The 15,369-nt window shown below is 43.5% G+C and overlaps 2 protein-coding genes across 5 annotated transcripts in view; one reads left to right on the top strand and one right to left on the bottom strand.

Annotated features, from left to right (window-relative positions):
- Positions 1-15,369, top strand: part of ABCG5 (ATP binding cassette subfamily G member 5) — a 38,803-nt gene that overhangs the window by 4,144 nt on the left and 19,290 nt on the right. For all 4 annotated transcript variants that reach the window (XR_005987773.1, XR_005987772.1, XM_041754780.1 and 1 more), the window contains exons 3-10: positions 4,021-4,157; positions 4,239-4,337; positions 8,942-9,074; positions 10,594-10,733; positions 11,302-11,431; positions 11,895-12,108; positions 12,191-12,396; positions 13,187-13,325. Coding sequence is in view for 2 of the 4 variants with exons in the window: in XM_041754780.1 (XP_041610714.1) it covers positions 4,021-4,157; positions 4,239-4,337; positions 8,942-9,074; positions 10,594-10,733; positions 11,302-11,431; positions 11,895-12,108; positions 12,191-12,396; positions 13,187-13,325 (1,198 nt within the window). In the remaining 2 variants the exon portion in view is untranslated. The remainder of the gene's footprint in view (positions 1-4,020; positions 4,158-4,238; positions 4,338-8,941; positions 9,075-10,593; positions 10,734-11,301; positions 11,432-11,894; positions 12,109-12,190; positions 12,397-13,186; positions 13,326-15,369) is intronic.
- Positions 5,642-15,369, bottom strand: part of DYNC2LI1 (dynein cytoplasmic 2 light intermediate chain 1) — a 62,179-nt gene continuing 52,451 nt past the window's right edge. Inside the window, exon 14 of the mRNA XM_041754784.1 lies at positions 5,642-5,959. The gene's annotated coding sequence lies outside the window, so the exon portion shown is untranslated. The remainder of the gene's footprint in view (positions 5,960-15,369) is intronic.

The following is a 15,369-nucleotide window of genomic DNA, read 5'->3' as shown; positions in this document are numbered from 1 at the left end:
GGGACCTAGACTCTGGGTTGCTTCCTCCCTCACAGAAGACTATTTAGTTATAATTTCTGTCCTTTTAGGGAAGATAATCCCAAAGGTCAGAGTTTTATTGTCTGTAGGACACTAATACCTTTTGTTTTCTTTTTTCTTTTTTTATTGTGGTATAAAATATGCAAAACTTACCATCTTAACTGTTTTTAAGTGTACAGTGGTGATAAATACATTCACATTGTTGTGCAACCCTTCTACCATCCATGCCCGTAGGTCTTTATTTTGTAAAACTGAAACTCTACACTCCTTAAGCAATAACTCCCCATTCCCCTTGCTCCCAGCCCCACCACTATACTTTCTGTCTCTATGATTTTGACTAACTACCTGACATAAGTGGAATCATACTGTGTTTGTATTTGTCTTTTTGTGGGTGGCTTATTTCACTTACCATAATGTCCTCAAGATTGTTGAATGTGTCAGAATTTCCTTCTCTTTTAAAACTGAATGATATATTCTATTGAGATGTGTGTGTATATATGTATATATATATACATACACATACACACACACACTGTGTTGGCTTATCTATTCACCCATTAATGGATACCTGAGTTGCTTCCACATTTTAGCTACTGTGAATAATGAAATGAAGATAAGTGGACAAATGTCTGTTTACAACCTTGTTTTCAGTTCTTTAGGGTCTATACTAAGAAGTGGAATTGCTGGGTCATATGGTAACTGTATTCTTAAGTTTTTGAGGAACCACTATACTGTTTTTCACAGTATTTTTGTATTCGTACCAACAGTGCACAAAGATTTCACATTTTGTATTCCCACCAACAGTGCACAAAGATTTCAATTTCTCTACATCCTCACCAGCACTTATTTTCCAATTTTTTCATAGTTGCCATCCTAAAGGGTGCAAGGTATTATCAGTTTTAATTCGCAGTTCCCTAATGTTTAGTGATGGTGATTTATGCTTAGTAATTTCACGTGATTTTTGGCTATTCATATATCTTCTTTGGAGAAATGTCTATTTAAGTCCTTCACCCAGTCTTAAATTGGATTAATTTTTTGTTGTTGAATTTTAGAAACTTTCTATATATTTTGGATATTAATCTGTCATCAGATATGTGATTGGCAAGTATTTCCGCATTCTGTGGGTTGCCTTTTTTTGCAGTGAGGATAGCGTCCTTTTTTTTTTTTTTACTTTATTTAAAAAAAATCTTTTTCAAGGACTAAATAAATAAATAAATAAAGTTTATTTAAGTGATCTCTACACCCAGTGTGGGGCTCAAACTCATGACCTTGAGATCAAGAGTCACGTGTTCCTCCACTTAAGCATTCCAGACATCGCTGGGGATAGTGTCTTTTGTACAAAAATTTAAAACTGTCATGAAGCCCAATTTATCTATTTTTTCTTTTGTTACCTGTACCTTTGGTGTCATATTTTAGGCCGTTAACCATTTCTGTGTCTAATTTTGCATACTCTGACCGTTTTTCCACTGATTATACGTATCAGTTTTTTTAATACTTTTTTCCTCTTGTATTCTTTTTTCGAATAAACTTTTCATCCTGCTAGTCCTTAATAAGTTAATAGTTGAGATATCTTACAAAAAGAGACTATATTAGCCATCCATTTCTTTTTCTTTTTTTAAGATTTTATTTATTTTAGAGAGTGTGTGCATGAGGGTGGTGAGCAGAGGGAGAGGGACAAGCAGACTGCACTGAGTGCAAGCCCGATGTAGAGCTTGATCTCACGGTTGTAAAACTGAAACTCTACACTCATTAAGCAATAATGAACTGAAATCAAGAGTTGGACATTTGATGGGCTGAGCCACCCAGGTGCCCCAGCCATTCATTTCTATGTAAAATGTATCCCAGAACTAAGTGGCTTAAAATAATGAAAATCATTATCTCCCAGGGTTTCTATGAGTCAGAAATTTGCAAGTGACTTTGTTGGGTGGTTCTGTCTAGGGTACCTTATGAGTTTGTAGTCAGAAGTCTGCTGGGCTGCAGTCATCTGAGGGCTTGAGCAGGGCTGGAGAATCTGCTTCTAAGGTGGCTCCCTTGCATACTGGCTAGCAAGTTGGTGCTTGCTGTTGAGCTGTGAGAATGTGTTACATGAGAAGAGCAAAGGCCCTAAGTGTTGTCCACAGGGAGCTGGGAAGGAGCAGCCAGACCAGTAGGATAAAACCAAGAGGATGAGGTAACATCAAAGCCAAGGGAGAGAGATTTACATAGAAAGGCAAAGAATAGTATAAATGCTGCTGAGAAGTCAGCATCCAGGAAGATGCCCACCAGATATGGCAATAAGGAAACAACCATGATAACTTCAGGGAAGTCAGTTTTGATGTGTTGGGACTAGGATCCAGGCACCAGGCTATTTGGAGCTTTTGTCAGAGTGGAGATTGGATCCCAGAAATGGGAAGGCAAGGAAGCTTCTAGTTAGAAGAAACACATACAAGGCCTAGGATCATGCAAGGAAATTTCAGAGCATGTTTTGAAAGACAACTCGAATGATGATGTCACATTTTGTTTCTTCACAATCCCTCTCCTCTCTTCCACCCTGACCTCTACTGAAGACACTGGGGAGCTAACTGAACTGGGTCAGCCATGGATTAGATAAGACCACTGTTATAGGAGCTTGGCATACTCATCTTTGTACCCCTCACAGGGTACAAAGAAAGCAGTTTGTTTGTTCATTCGTTCATTTGTTCATTTGTTCATTCATTCCTTCCTTCTTTAGGATTTTATTTATCTGTTTGGCTGAGATCTCATGCACAAGAAGGGGGAATGGCAGGGAGAGGGAGAAGCAGACTTCCCACTGAGTGGGGAGCCCAATGAGGGGCTCTGTCCCAGGACCCTGGGGTCATGACTGAGCCAAAGGCAGACACTTAACCAGCTGGGCTACCCGATGCCCCAACAAGCAGTTTCCTTACAATATTTGAACAACAAAAAAAATCTCTTTGGTTTTGCAGAAGTTGTCATATCCTTGGTAGAATTCTCTTGCTATCTATTCAGACAGTTCAGAACCTCCTGGCTATTTCTCTGTTAATCTAACTTCTTAGCACCTGGCAATGCCAGTTCCTTGTCTCTATTGACTCTCTGGGCTCATGTAGGTTTGTGTCCACTATGAACAGAAGGGTATAGCTGGTGTCTTATCCTAATAGTATCACCTAACTTATAACCCAAGAAAAACCAAACCAGGGGAAAGCTCTTAGCAACAAGCAGCTGGGTCATGCCCAAGGCTCTCAGTGCAGGCTGAGGCCAACTTGATTTTACTAAAGGACTTGCTAAGCTAGTGCTTCTCAGCCTCTGATATGCGTGGGAATTACCTAGGGATCTTGGTAGCAGAATGTGATTCAAGGGGCTGGGGCCTGAGATTCTGCATTTCTAACAAGTGCTCAGGTGACGTTGCTGGTCTTCAGACCACACTTGGTTATCAAGGCTCTAGGTAATGTCCTCTACTTTCCAGAACCACCAGATGATCCTGGGTGGGGAGTTTCAAAAGGATTCCGATGTCCTAGATCCAAATGTTTCCAAGAGCCTAGGTTTTCTTTTTATTCTGATCCTTAATTTTCTTCTTCAACTCAAAACAGCTTTAAAAGCTAATAAACAAGGATGCCTGGGTGGCTCAGCAGTTGAGTGTCTGCCTTCGGCTCAGGGCATGATCCCAGAGTCCTGGGATCAAGTCCCACATCAGGCTCCCCGTGGGGAGCCTGTTTCTCCCTCTGCCTATGTCTCTGCCTCTCTCTGTGTTTCTCAGGAATAAATAAAAAAAACAAAAACAAAAACAAAAAACCCCTAATAAACAGGCAGACAGGCTCCTCCAGCCCTGACTGGGATAAAGGAAATGGCTTGTCCCTCTCTGACTCCGGAGACAAGCCGGAAAGACTCAGTGGTACAATGAGAGTTTGACACAGGGGGCTACAGATAGAGCAAGTCTGTGCTAGACCAAGGGTACACTGAGGGTCTGGGGATAGCCCAGCAGTGCTTCGTGGGGGGAGTCCTCTTGGGCCTTGTTTTCTTGTCTCCCAGGCTCAGGGAAAACCACACTGCTGGACGCCATGTCCGGGAGGCTGCGGCGCAAGGGGACCTTCCTCGGAGAGGTGTTTGTGAATGGCCGGCTGCTACGCAGGGAGCAGTTCCAGGACTGCTTTTCCTATGTCCAGCAGGTGGGTGTGTCCAGGGCCCCCACCCCAGCCACTGTGGCCCAGTCTTGGCCTTGGCCACGCTGACGCCTTCCTCTCCCACAGAGCGACACACTGCTGAGCAACCTGACTGTGCATGAGACGCTGCACTATGCAGCGCTGCTGGCTGTACGCCACCGCTCTGCGGGCTTCTACCGGAAGAAGGTGGGTAGTACCTGGCCTCCTGCAGCCCTGTTCCCTCGGGGATCACTCCGTGGTGGCTTCGCACCTCCTCTTCCCTCCACTTGCCCGTTCCTCCCCTTCACTCTTCACCACTTTAGTCTAGACCTGTACTGTCCAGTATGGCAGTGATTGGTCACTTGTGGCTTTAAGCACTTGATGGGTGGCCAGGCCTAATTGAGATGTGCTATGAATGGGAAATACAGAATTTTAGAAACTTTAGTCTGAAAAACAATGTGAAGTTGTTTCACATTATTTCAACAATTTTAAAATATTGTTGATAGGTTAAAATAGTAGTATTTTGGCTGTATTGGGTTAAATATATAAAGTTAATTCCACTTGTTTTTTTCTAAAATGTGGCTACTAAAATGTTTGGATTCTATGTGGGGCTTATATTTCTGTTGGATGGTACTGTTTTAGGAGCTCTATTTTTGAATAAAAATGGTTATTTTCCTCACCATACTTTGCCCTGTAGCCCTGTTGAGATTTTTCTCAACTTTCTTTGAGGCATTCTGAATGTGCCTCATCCAAACTAGATTAAGTTAATGAAGGAAGAAACAATTGACTTGTCTACTCTTTCCAGGTTTCAATCTGTTCCTTTAAATATATCCAGTTTGGAAGTATTCATAGGTAAACCCAGAGGGATCTGCAGTTCAGGCTCCAGGGCTGGTCTTCTCTAATGCCATTGAGGCTCCAAGGAAATCTTCCATATCAGCTGAGGTTGTACCATTTTATCAGGCATTGTTGGGTCTGTCACCAGGGACTTAGTCAATTTGTCCTTGGCATTGGACTTTCAGACAGGGCTTAGAGAGTGATATTAGGTCTAAGCTGTGTCCCAAATACCAGGAGACTTGATTGATATAATGCCCAGATGAATAAAGGGCATTCTTCTGTTTGAGAGTCCTAGACAGTGCTGGAGGATAGCTTTTTTACTCCAGAGGAGTCTTAGCAAGGAGCCTGGTCCTCAGGAAGGACCTTCAGCTTCACAGTGATACCTAGCTCTGTTTCCTGCCCGGAGGTTAGCTTAGAGGGTTCAGAAGGCATTGCAAGGTACACAGGCATACCTTGGAGATACTGTAGGTTTAGTTCCAGACCACCGCAATAAAGCAAATATCAAAATAATTAGAGTCAAATGAATTTTTTGGTTTCCCAGTGCATATAAAAGTTATGTTAACACTAATACTCTAGTGTGTTAGGTGTACAGTAGCATTATGTCTAAAAAAACCAATATACTTACTTAGTTTTAAAATACTTTATTGACATACAAAGTAAGCAAATGCTGTTGGAAAATGGTTTGAGTAGACTTTCTTGATACAGGGTTGCCACAAACCATCCATGTGTAGAAAATGCAATACCTATGAAGTGCGATAAAGTGAAGTGCAATGGAAGAAGGTGTGCCTGGACTCTGACCTCATAGCTGGCTGACATTAGTCAGACTCTGTCACACAGTATTTCATTGCATCCTGGCATCAACCCTATGAAGGAGACTTTATCTTCTGACACACAAGATTAAGATCAGACAGTTGGGAAAGGCAGAGTTGGGAGGTGAACTCAGGTCCTCTGGATCCATCTTGTCTCCCTGAACTTCTGGGATCTCCTGAGCCCCACTGTGATGAGAGAAGATGGAAGTCAAGTTAGCCCACACTGAGGCACAGCCATGTTCACATAATTCAGTAGCCCTGACAGTGAATGACAGAGAAGTCCATCTGCAGACTTTCTCTCTCTGCTTGCTTCAGTATTTATGTATCTAAAAAGGAAAGGAGAAGATCCTATTGGTATTTGGGTGGGAGAAATGCAGTCATAAACAGATTCTTCTGAGTTGGTGATCCATTTATATCACATTTCCCTCTGAGAGAATGAATCTAAGAAAGTCACTGAGCTCTTCCCCAGAAAATGCACATTTGCATAAAAATTCAAAAAATTCATAGATGCCTTGAAATCAATTGATTGCAGATTTTTTCCCCCTGCTAAACATTCCTCTGGCACTGACAGTCCCTAAATATCCTGCAAAAGTTCTGCTTGAAAGTACTTTCTGAGCAAATCCAGTCCACAGGGTGTAAAATCGTGACAATTTAGTGAGAAGGAAGTGGTGGTGATAATAGAGAACAGAACACAGATCTCTCCTCTGAGGAACCTGAACATAAAGTTGTGCTTGACATGATAAAGCTGTGTCTGCTGGACTGTTGGCTAATCCCTGTGCTTCAAGGACCACTTGAGAGAACCCAGACAGTTCTTTTAGTCCCAGCTCTGCCACCTGTTCATGGTGTGACCTTGAACAAGTTATATACCTCTCTGAAGATCTGTTCTTTCCTCTATAATACATAGAATAATAATGTATCTCTTCTGGAGTTGATGAGTCAGTTTATCTGAAAACATAGCATAGTGGTTGATGATCCCAGTGCATCCCAATGATCCCAAGGATTCCTTCTAAGACTTTGTGAATTCCATTCCCAATAGTATTTCCTAAACATGGGAGAGGCTTTGGTAAAGTGCATGGGGCATGTGAAACAGGTTGAATAAATGTCTCCTCTGTCCATTGCTTCCAAGCCAGGAGGGGCAAGTTTTACTCCTTTCTTGCTGTTGCAGAACAGATGAAAGGGATGTTCAGGAATCTGCCCTGGCTGGTGAGCACCTCAACCTGGCCATGTCAAGCAAGACTCAATTCCAGAATCCTACTCTGATGGCAAGAGGAGAACCTTCTTTTTTCCAGAGAAAATCATACTGATTTATTTATGCATTTTTAAAACCCTGTTACTCCTTAAAAACAAACAAACAAACAAAAAACCCTGCTACTCCTTAGGATCTATTTCAGATGTGTTCCTTCATTTGGTCCAAACATTCATCCATGCTGTTGATCCCACTCCCTGGATCCACTGGAACTTTGTTCCACAAATTATCCCCTCTTTTACTCCTGCTTACTTGTTTTTTATGTTTTGTTTTGTTTTTCTTTACTTGTGTTTTTAAAGATTTTATTCATTTATTCATGAGACACATAGAGAGGCAGAGACCTAGGCAGAGGGAGAAGCAGGCTCCCTGCGGGGAGTCTGATGTGGGACTCGATCCCAGGACCCTAGGCTCATGACCTGAGCCAAAGGCAGACACTCAAACACTTAGCCAGCCAGGTGCCCCTTGTTATTTTTTAATGCAGTGTTTTGTTTCCTTTTTCGTTATAAAGGTAACACAATCTCATTTGAGGTACATAAGAACAAAACTCATTATCATATATATATGAATATTTTTGGTACGTTTCTAGCTATTTTCCCTAGGGCCTTATGCAGATAGTGGTAATCAGAAAGGCAGGGCCAGAAATAAAGATTTTTGAAAGGGTCTCTGGAGATAGGCTAAGCTGAGGAAGGAAAAAAAAGGAGGGGGAAGCAAAGGCCAACTTTCTTGATTAGAAAGCCAGTAAAGAACCTTTCTAGTTGTTATTGTTGTGGGGGAATTGAGGAGGAGGAGTAAGGTGATGGTTTCAGGGAATGGCAGAGTCTAAGATAGAGTGAGGAGAATGGGATACAGGACATTAAGTATGGCTGCAGGTTATAAACTTGGCCACCTGGGAAATTTTTAAAGAGAGTTCAATAAAAATTGGCATTATTTTTAATTTCTTTTGATAGCTGGATTATATATGATGCAAAATCACACTGAAATTGAACCTCATGGGACTCCAGGACTTATTTGGGTTACATAAGGGTAGCCAAGTTAGTTTAAACCAAATTGGATATTTTTTTACATTTAAAGCATTTATTATAGTAAAATTTCAAAAACCAAACATTTTTATTTTTTTTTTATTTTTTTTTTATTTTTTTTATTTTTTTTTTTATTTATGATAGTCACAGGGAGAGAGAGAGAGGCAGAGACACAGGCAGAGGGAGAAGCAGGCTCCATGAACCGGGAGCCTGACGTGGGATTCGATCCCGGGTCTCCAGGATCGCGCCCTGGGCCAAAGGCAGGCGCCAAACCACTGCGCCACCCAGGGATCCCAACCAAACATTTTTAAAAAGGTGCATTGTACCTATGCTTTTAGGGGATTTTTCTGTATGCTGAACTTAAATGCAGCATCTGAAAATAGGAGTCCAGTGACCTCTCCATTGTTTTCTGGTGAATTTGCCTGAAATAAACATAGTTTTTGCTGCTCTAGAGACTTTTGAAAAATAGTTGTATTACTTATTTTAACCTGACACATGTATTATGATTAAGACCAAATTGGAGGGATCCCTGGGTGGCGCAGCGGTTTGGCGCCTGTCTTTGGCCCAGGGCGCGATCCTGGAGACCCGGGATCGAATCCCACATCGGGCTCCCGGTGCATGGAGCCTGCTTCTCCCTCTGCCTGTGTCTCTGCCTCTCTCTCTCTCTCTCTCTCTCTCTCTCTCTCTCTCTCTGACTATCATAAATAAAATAAAAAAATTAAAAAAAAAAAAAAAAGACCAAATTGGATTTTATCGTAATAGGCATGTTGTTCCTAGGGAGTGGTGAGCCTGAAGGTGGCCTGAGGACTTAGGGGAATTGCCTCTCCCATGTCATCTGCACGCCATGAATTGGAGCAGCATCCCTGCAGTGACCAGCCTTCCTGGACTCTGTGTCTCTTACAGGTGGACACAGTCATGGTAGAGCTGAGTCTGAGCCACGTGGCAGATCGACTAATTGGCAACTACAACCTTGGGGGGATTTCCAGTGGCGAGCGGCGCCGGGTCTCCATTGCAGCCCAGCTCCTCCAGGATCCCAGTAAGTGGGACCCAGAACCATTACTAGCTGCTGCTGTCTTCCAGGGTCTGCAGACATTTTCCATCCTTTTTTTTACAGTCTCCGTTTGGAAAGGGGTTTGTGTGGAACTGACATCATTGAGGTTTTTCAAACTGGGGACCCAATTTCTTTGGAAATGCTACATAGTTCCTGATGCTGTTCTACCATCCAAGTACAAAACAGCTCTTGGACTTGGAGACACTATATTTGTGTTTTAATATGCAGTTAGGGTCTTCCATGAACACAGGCCTCTGGTCCATTCTTATTAGAGAAGCACCACTGTGGGTGCTATGGAAAGGCAATGATTTTGGGTGTGACTAGAAATGGCAGGAATTAAAGCGGGACTTTGATATGCAAAAAAGTGTATATTTTGGAGAGAGGAGCTATCAAGATGGGGTAGCCAATTACCTGCTGCTCCTGCTGGGTTTGGTCGTTCTCCCTACCACTGGAAAAATCCCAGCTCTTAACCATCACCTGGAAGAGGACATGTTGCCCCTGGATACTCCACTGGGGCAGGCTAAGACTGCTTGCTCTCCAACTAGTGGTTGGTCACTAGAAGGCAAAGAAGAGGGATATTCACAAAGAGCCCTTCTCACTTCCTGGGTAGAAATGACCACAGTTAAACCTTCTAAAGAATCTAAATGCCTGTCCCACCTAAGACTTTGTTTTATGGTGCAGAGTTTTTTGCAGTGCAAAGACTCTTAGTGTTGGAAAGTGCTCCACATGAAGGTTATGTCTTTTTTAAAAAAATATTTTTATTTATTTATTCATGAGAGGCAGAGACATAGGCAGAGGCAGAAGCAGGCTCTCTGCAGGGAGCCCAATGTGAGACTCAATCCCAGGACCCCAGAGATCATGCCCTGAGTCAAAGGCAGACGCTCAACCGCTGAGCCACCCAGGCGTCCCTCTTTTTTTTTTTTTTTTAAAGATTTTATTTATTTATTCATGAGAGACACAGGGAGAGAGAGAGAGAGGCAGAGACACAGGCAGAGGGAGAAGCAGGCTCCATGCAGAGAGCCCGACGTGGGACTCGATCCCAAGACCCCAGGACCATGCCCTGGGCTGAAGGCAGGAGCTAAACCGCTGAACCACCCAGGGATCCCCAAGGTTATGTCTTTTTAACCAGCCTCCTCTCAGCCTTTTGAAAACAACTTGGTGCCTGCTCGCCAGCCCTTATTCTTTGTCATGGCCCTTGGGACAGAGCCCAGACAGTCCATAGTACCACGTGAGAGGCCTGATCTTGTTGCTGCTCTGTCCCCTCAAGGATTAAGGCCAAGATGTGCTCTGGAGCTGGGAGGTGGGTCCTCTGAGGTCAGGTTCCTCTGCCTGGGCTCAAGCTGAAAGCCAGTTTATATGCAGGTACTTCTCACAGGGCACTGTTTAGATAGGGTAAGATGGGATGGGATAAGACATCTCAGTAAGGAACTGTTCAAAATTCTGAGTTTAGAGCAGAGCCCAGTCTTGTCAGTGACTCAGAAGCCTGACCCTTCCTTGCCTGCAGAAGTTATGCTGTTTGATGAGCCTACCACGGGCCTGGACTGCATGACAGCAAATCAGATTGTTGTCCTCCTGGCAGAGCTGGCTCACAAAGACCGTATTGTGATTGTCACCATCCACCAGCCACGCTCCGAGCTCTTCCAGGTGAGGGGGGCTTTTGTTTCTACTTACTTCATCAAGAGGGGGTGTGTGTTGAGCTGACGATCGTGAAGTAGAGATTAGTACTTGTCAACCAGAGCATTTGGGTCCATTTGGGACCTGATATGGGAAGGGTGTCTACCATGTACCAAGTACTTTCTATGCACTAGTTCATTTAGTCCACATAACAATCTTATGAGGTGGGTATCAGTATTGCCACTTTATAGAAAAGAGACTCAGAAATTATGCAAAATGGGAGTCAAGGATCTAAGATAAAATAAACACCTTGTCCAAGGTCACTCTGGGAACATGGCTGAGCCTCAAACCCAGGTCCACTGCCCAGGTCCAGGAGTTCTTGTCCTTTCCGGGTGTGATGCTGGGTCCAGGCCAGGTGCGGATGATGCACAGGGGCAACGCAGGCTGAAAAAAATAGGGACATACTTTGTATGTCCCCAGTGGCATGTAAGAATACTGATGCATGGCCACGATCAACAGGGACTGACTGCTTAGAAATTTATTCTCCAGAAGGATACGGTGAACTGATACATACTAATGCCATTGATTTTCCCATCAGCTCTTTGATAAAATTGCCATTCTGAGCTACGGAGAGCTAGTTTTCTGTGGGACACCAGCAGAAATGCTTGATTTCTTCAATGGCTGCAGTTACCCTTGTCCCGAACATTCAAACCCTTTTGACTTCTATAGTAAGTTTTTTTTCACACTTCCCATCATGAATATTCACTCAATTTTATCATCTCAGATTTCTGCATAGGTATCAAGAGCACTAGTGGATTTTATTATTCCTTTTGTTTTGGTGATTTCAGTCTTTAAGGAATTAATTTGGTCAGGTCAGTTAACTTTGCCATAGATGACCTATCAGAATGAGTTGGGGGATCTTTCTTAAATTGCTGCATGTCCACTTTGTCAGAGAAGAATCAGCTGAGCTTCTAAAGTCTCCCAGACAGCCCCAGTTGAATCCTCAGGGTCTTGCTGGTAGTTTTAAGATACTCTGATTTTATAGGTAGGCATGAACAACAGGTGTTTTTCTGATGGGATGAGGTATTAGCTAGTACTCCTGAATCAATGATGAAACCTATATTATTAGCCATTGTACATATATATGTATTTAAAAACACATGGGTCATTTCTTTTGGGGGGAAAAATTAGTGGACCTGACATCAGTGGATACCCAAAGCAAAGAACGGGAATTAGAAACCTACAAGAGAGTCCAGATGATTGAATCTGCCTACAAAGAATCAGCAATTTATCGCCAAACCTTGGAGAACATTGAAAGAACAAAACACCTGAAAACATTACCAATGGTTCCTTTCAAAACCAAAGATTCTCCTGGAGCTCTCTCTAAACTGGGTGTTCTCTTGAGGTAAGAGCCTCACCCTGTTTTAAGTGGTCAGATATCCACCAATGAAAGAAAAGGGATTAAAATGGGGTTGTTTGGCTTTCAGGAGAGTGACAAGAAACTTAATGAGAAATAAGCTGGCAGTGATTATGCGTCTTGTTCAGAATCTGATCATGGGTTTGTTCGTCATTTTCTACCTTCTGCGGGTCCAGAACGATGTGCTGAAGGGTGCTGTCCAGGACCGTGTGGGTCTCCTATACCAGTTTGTGGGTGCCACCCCATACACAGGCATGCTCAACGCTGTGAATCTGTGTGAGTGCCTGTGCCCAGTTCACCCCAGGGGTGGGGAGGGCACTTCCTCTCTTCCTGATCATCTCCCTTCTCCAGCTGGCATCTTATCTTGTAAGACTCCACCATTATAATTTTGCTGAACTAAACTTGGCCCTCTCTAGATTCTCTCCCTGGCAAAGAGTTAACTACTGAGTTACTAACATCTTTGTGTGAATTAGTTGATCAAGTAGATCTCTCTGAGGGTTTTTAAGGGTTCAGGAAAACATGAAGTTAGGGCTGCTGATGGGGCAGGGTTTGGGAAGAGATTTTTAAAAGATCATTCCCATTATCCCTATCTTGGCAATTAGGGTGTGCAGCCTGAGGTCCAAGATACCTGCCAATTTTGTACTGTTATATTCTTTTTGAAGCCTATTTTAGGACAGCTAGCACCCATTTTTCAAATTGAGTGAGGATCCAGAAACACCACCTAGTTGCCTGGTGTTCTGTACCAAGACCCTGCACAAAAAGAGGACAAAGTACCTCACATCATTCGTGACCCTTTTGCACATGTTCTTGAATTTGTGACAACTCTCCCGTGACTTTAGAGAAGGAAATAAATTTTACAACCATATTGTAATTCAAGTACAGTAGATTTCTGTAGGGGGAAGTGTTTACAGTTCTGTGGACAGCAGGTCTCCTCTTTACATGACTAGGGAGCCCCAGCTCGTCCCCATCATCCAACCCTGACAGAACTCAAGTTCATTCTGGGCTAGCCCTCCCCTTAGCTCTGTGGCAGTGACCAGCTATCCTGAAGCCTGTTTTCTGTGCCCAGTTCCTGTGCTGCGAGCTGTCAGCGACCAGGAGAGCCAAGACGGATTGTACCAGAAGTGGCAGATGCTGCTGGCCTATGTGCTCCATGCCCTCCCCTTCAGTGTCCTTGCCACCATAATATTCAGCAGTGTGTGCTACTGGTAAGGGGGTGTTCAGAGATGTTCAGTCCTGGGTCTGGCCTCCTGGGGAGCTCCAGGTGGCCACTGGGACTGAAGGAGGGGGAGCTCCAGGGTGAACGCCTTCTTCTTGGCCCTGGAGATCTTTATTTGCCCATCAGTGCCTAGTACAATATCCTGTCCTTTAAGACAAATAAAAAAAGCCAGCTGGGGCCACCTGGGACCTGAGAGCTGACCAGCAAGACTGCATGGTGCTAGGCACTGCTGTGTCCCACATCCTCTGCAGGGCCTGCAAAGAGAAGGTTGCCCTGAAGTAGTTGGGATCCAGGAGCAGAGGCAACCAGCAGCTGTTCAATAGCAATAGCAATCGAACATGGCTCCCAGGGGCAGCCCGGGTGGCTCAGAGGTTTAGTGCCACCTTCAGCCCAGCGCCTAATCCTGGAGATCTGGGATCGAGTCCCACGTCAGGCTCCGTGCATGAAGCCTGCTTCTCCCTCTGCCTGTGTCTCTGCCTCTCTCTCTCTGTGTCTCTCATGAATAAATAAATAAAATCTTTAAAAAAAAAAAAAAAGAAAGAAAAAAAGAACATGGCTCCCAGGCTCCTCCTAGCTGGAAGGGCAACTCTGCTGAGGTTCCACCTACAACCTCACAGTTGGGCGGGCGTGAGGGGGCTTGAGCAGTGGAAGAGCGGCTTTGGGAAGGGGCACATCCCTGTTGCTCTTAGGTTTGGATTGATGGCTTCTTTCTGGTTTTTGTTAGAGCTTTTAAAAGATATAAATCTAAGAATGTATACTTATTTGCATAATTGTCATCAGAAGGAGAAGTATCTTCCCTGTTCCACATGGTTTTCCCTTAGGAAAAGATGGGGGTATTACCTGGTATTCTGTGACTCTGGTAGTTTAAAGGTGCCCAGCTTGTTATTTGGAGAACTTCAGGCAGTTCTTGGGATGCTTTCTTCAGGCCAGAATTCAGAAGCAGGTGTTCCTAACATAGCCCGTATATAGACCCATGATACATTACATGAATATAATTATTATGAATTAAGTGATATGTAAGCAAAAGACAAACCAGGGCCTAGTGAGTTTGAGCTCCCTGATGAAGAGTGGGAAGGTCTTGGGGTGGGTCTGTTTAGAAGTTGGTCTCATTCTGGAGAGTGACAGAGGCAGAGCCACTTGCTCCGAGTTAGCAGCAGGATGGGCTCCCCACCGAGGATGATGGCAGGGACCACAGGGCCTCCCTGCCTGCCCTGATGAAGCCTCGCTATTCTCAGACACTCAGGAACATTGAATCTCTAATCCATGATGTAAATCACAGGTTTGTCTAGTTTAGGCTGAATGATCCAGAAGATTTTTAAAATCTGATCATTTTTGAGTAAATCAAGTTTGGCTGAAAATTGAAGACGTTGCTAATTTAGAATCTTGCTACTCAGTGTGGCCCATGGACCAGTGTCAGCCTTACTTTGGAACTTGTTTAACATGCAGGATCTCCAGTCCAGCTACTGAATTGGGTTCTGCCTTTAAAAGGACCCCCCAGGTGGTTCATATGCACTTAAAATTTGTGAAGCACTGATTTTTGAAGACCATATAATATTTGGAAAAGTGCCCATGAGAAAGAAAGTACTTTAAGATTTGAGAAAATAGGGCAGTTTTAAACTAGGCTCGTGTAAGCACACAGGTCATGACTACTTTTGATAAAAAGGCATAAAAAGAATCATTTCCAGTGGCAGCAAAGCTGTTAGCAATGTAGCAAATACTTTGATTAAATGACAGAAATATTTGTTGAATGCCTACTAAGTACCGGGCATAGTACAAGGTGCAACAGAAGACTCAAAGAGGAGTGAACAGAAGGTGTTGCCTTCTGCACTCAAGCTTGCAATTCTGAAATGTAAACATCTCTGAAAGCTACAGTGTTTTTGTAACTTTTAGCAGCACAAATGACCTGAAATAAGTGGCAAAATCTCATCTGAACTGACATGATGTTCTTTATACTTTCCCCACATCAACACAACATGCTTGATTATAAGCGGAGTCCCCGATCCCACTGTGACAAGTATGGTCTATGCAGTGTA

This window comes from Vulpes lagopus, chromosome 5 (assembly GCF_018345385.1).
Source record: "Vulpes lagopus strain Blue_001 chromosome 5, ASM1834538v1, whole genome shotgun sequence".
NCBI lineage: Eukaryota > Metazoa > Chordata > Mammalia > Carnivora > Canidae > Vulpes > Vulpes lagopus.
This window is presented reverse-complemented; position numbering and strand designations above follow the sequence as displayed.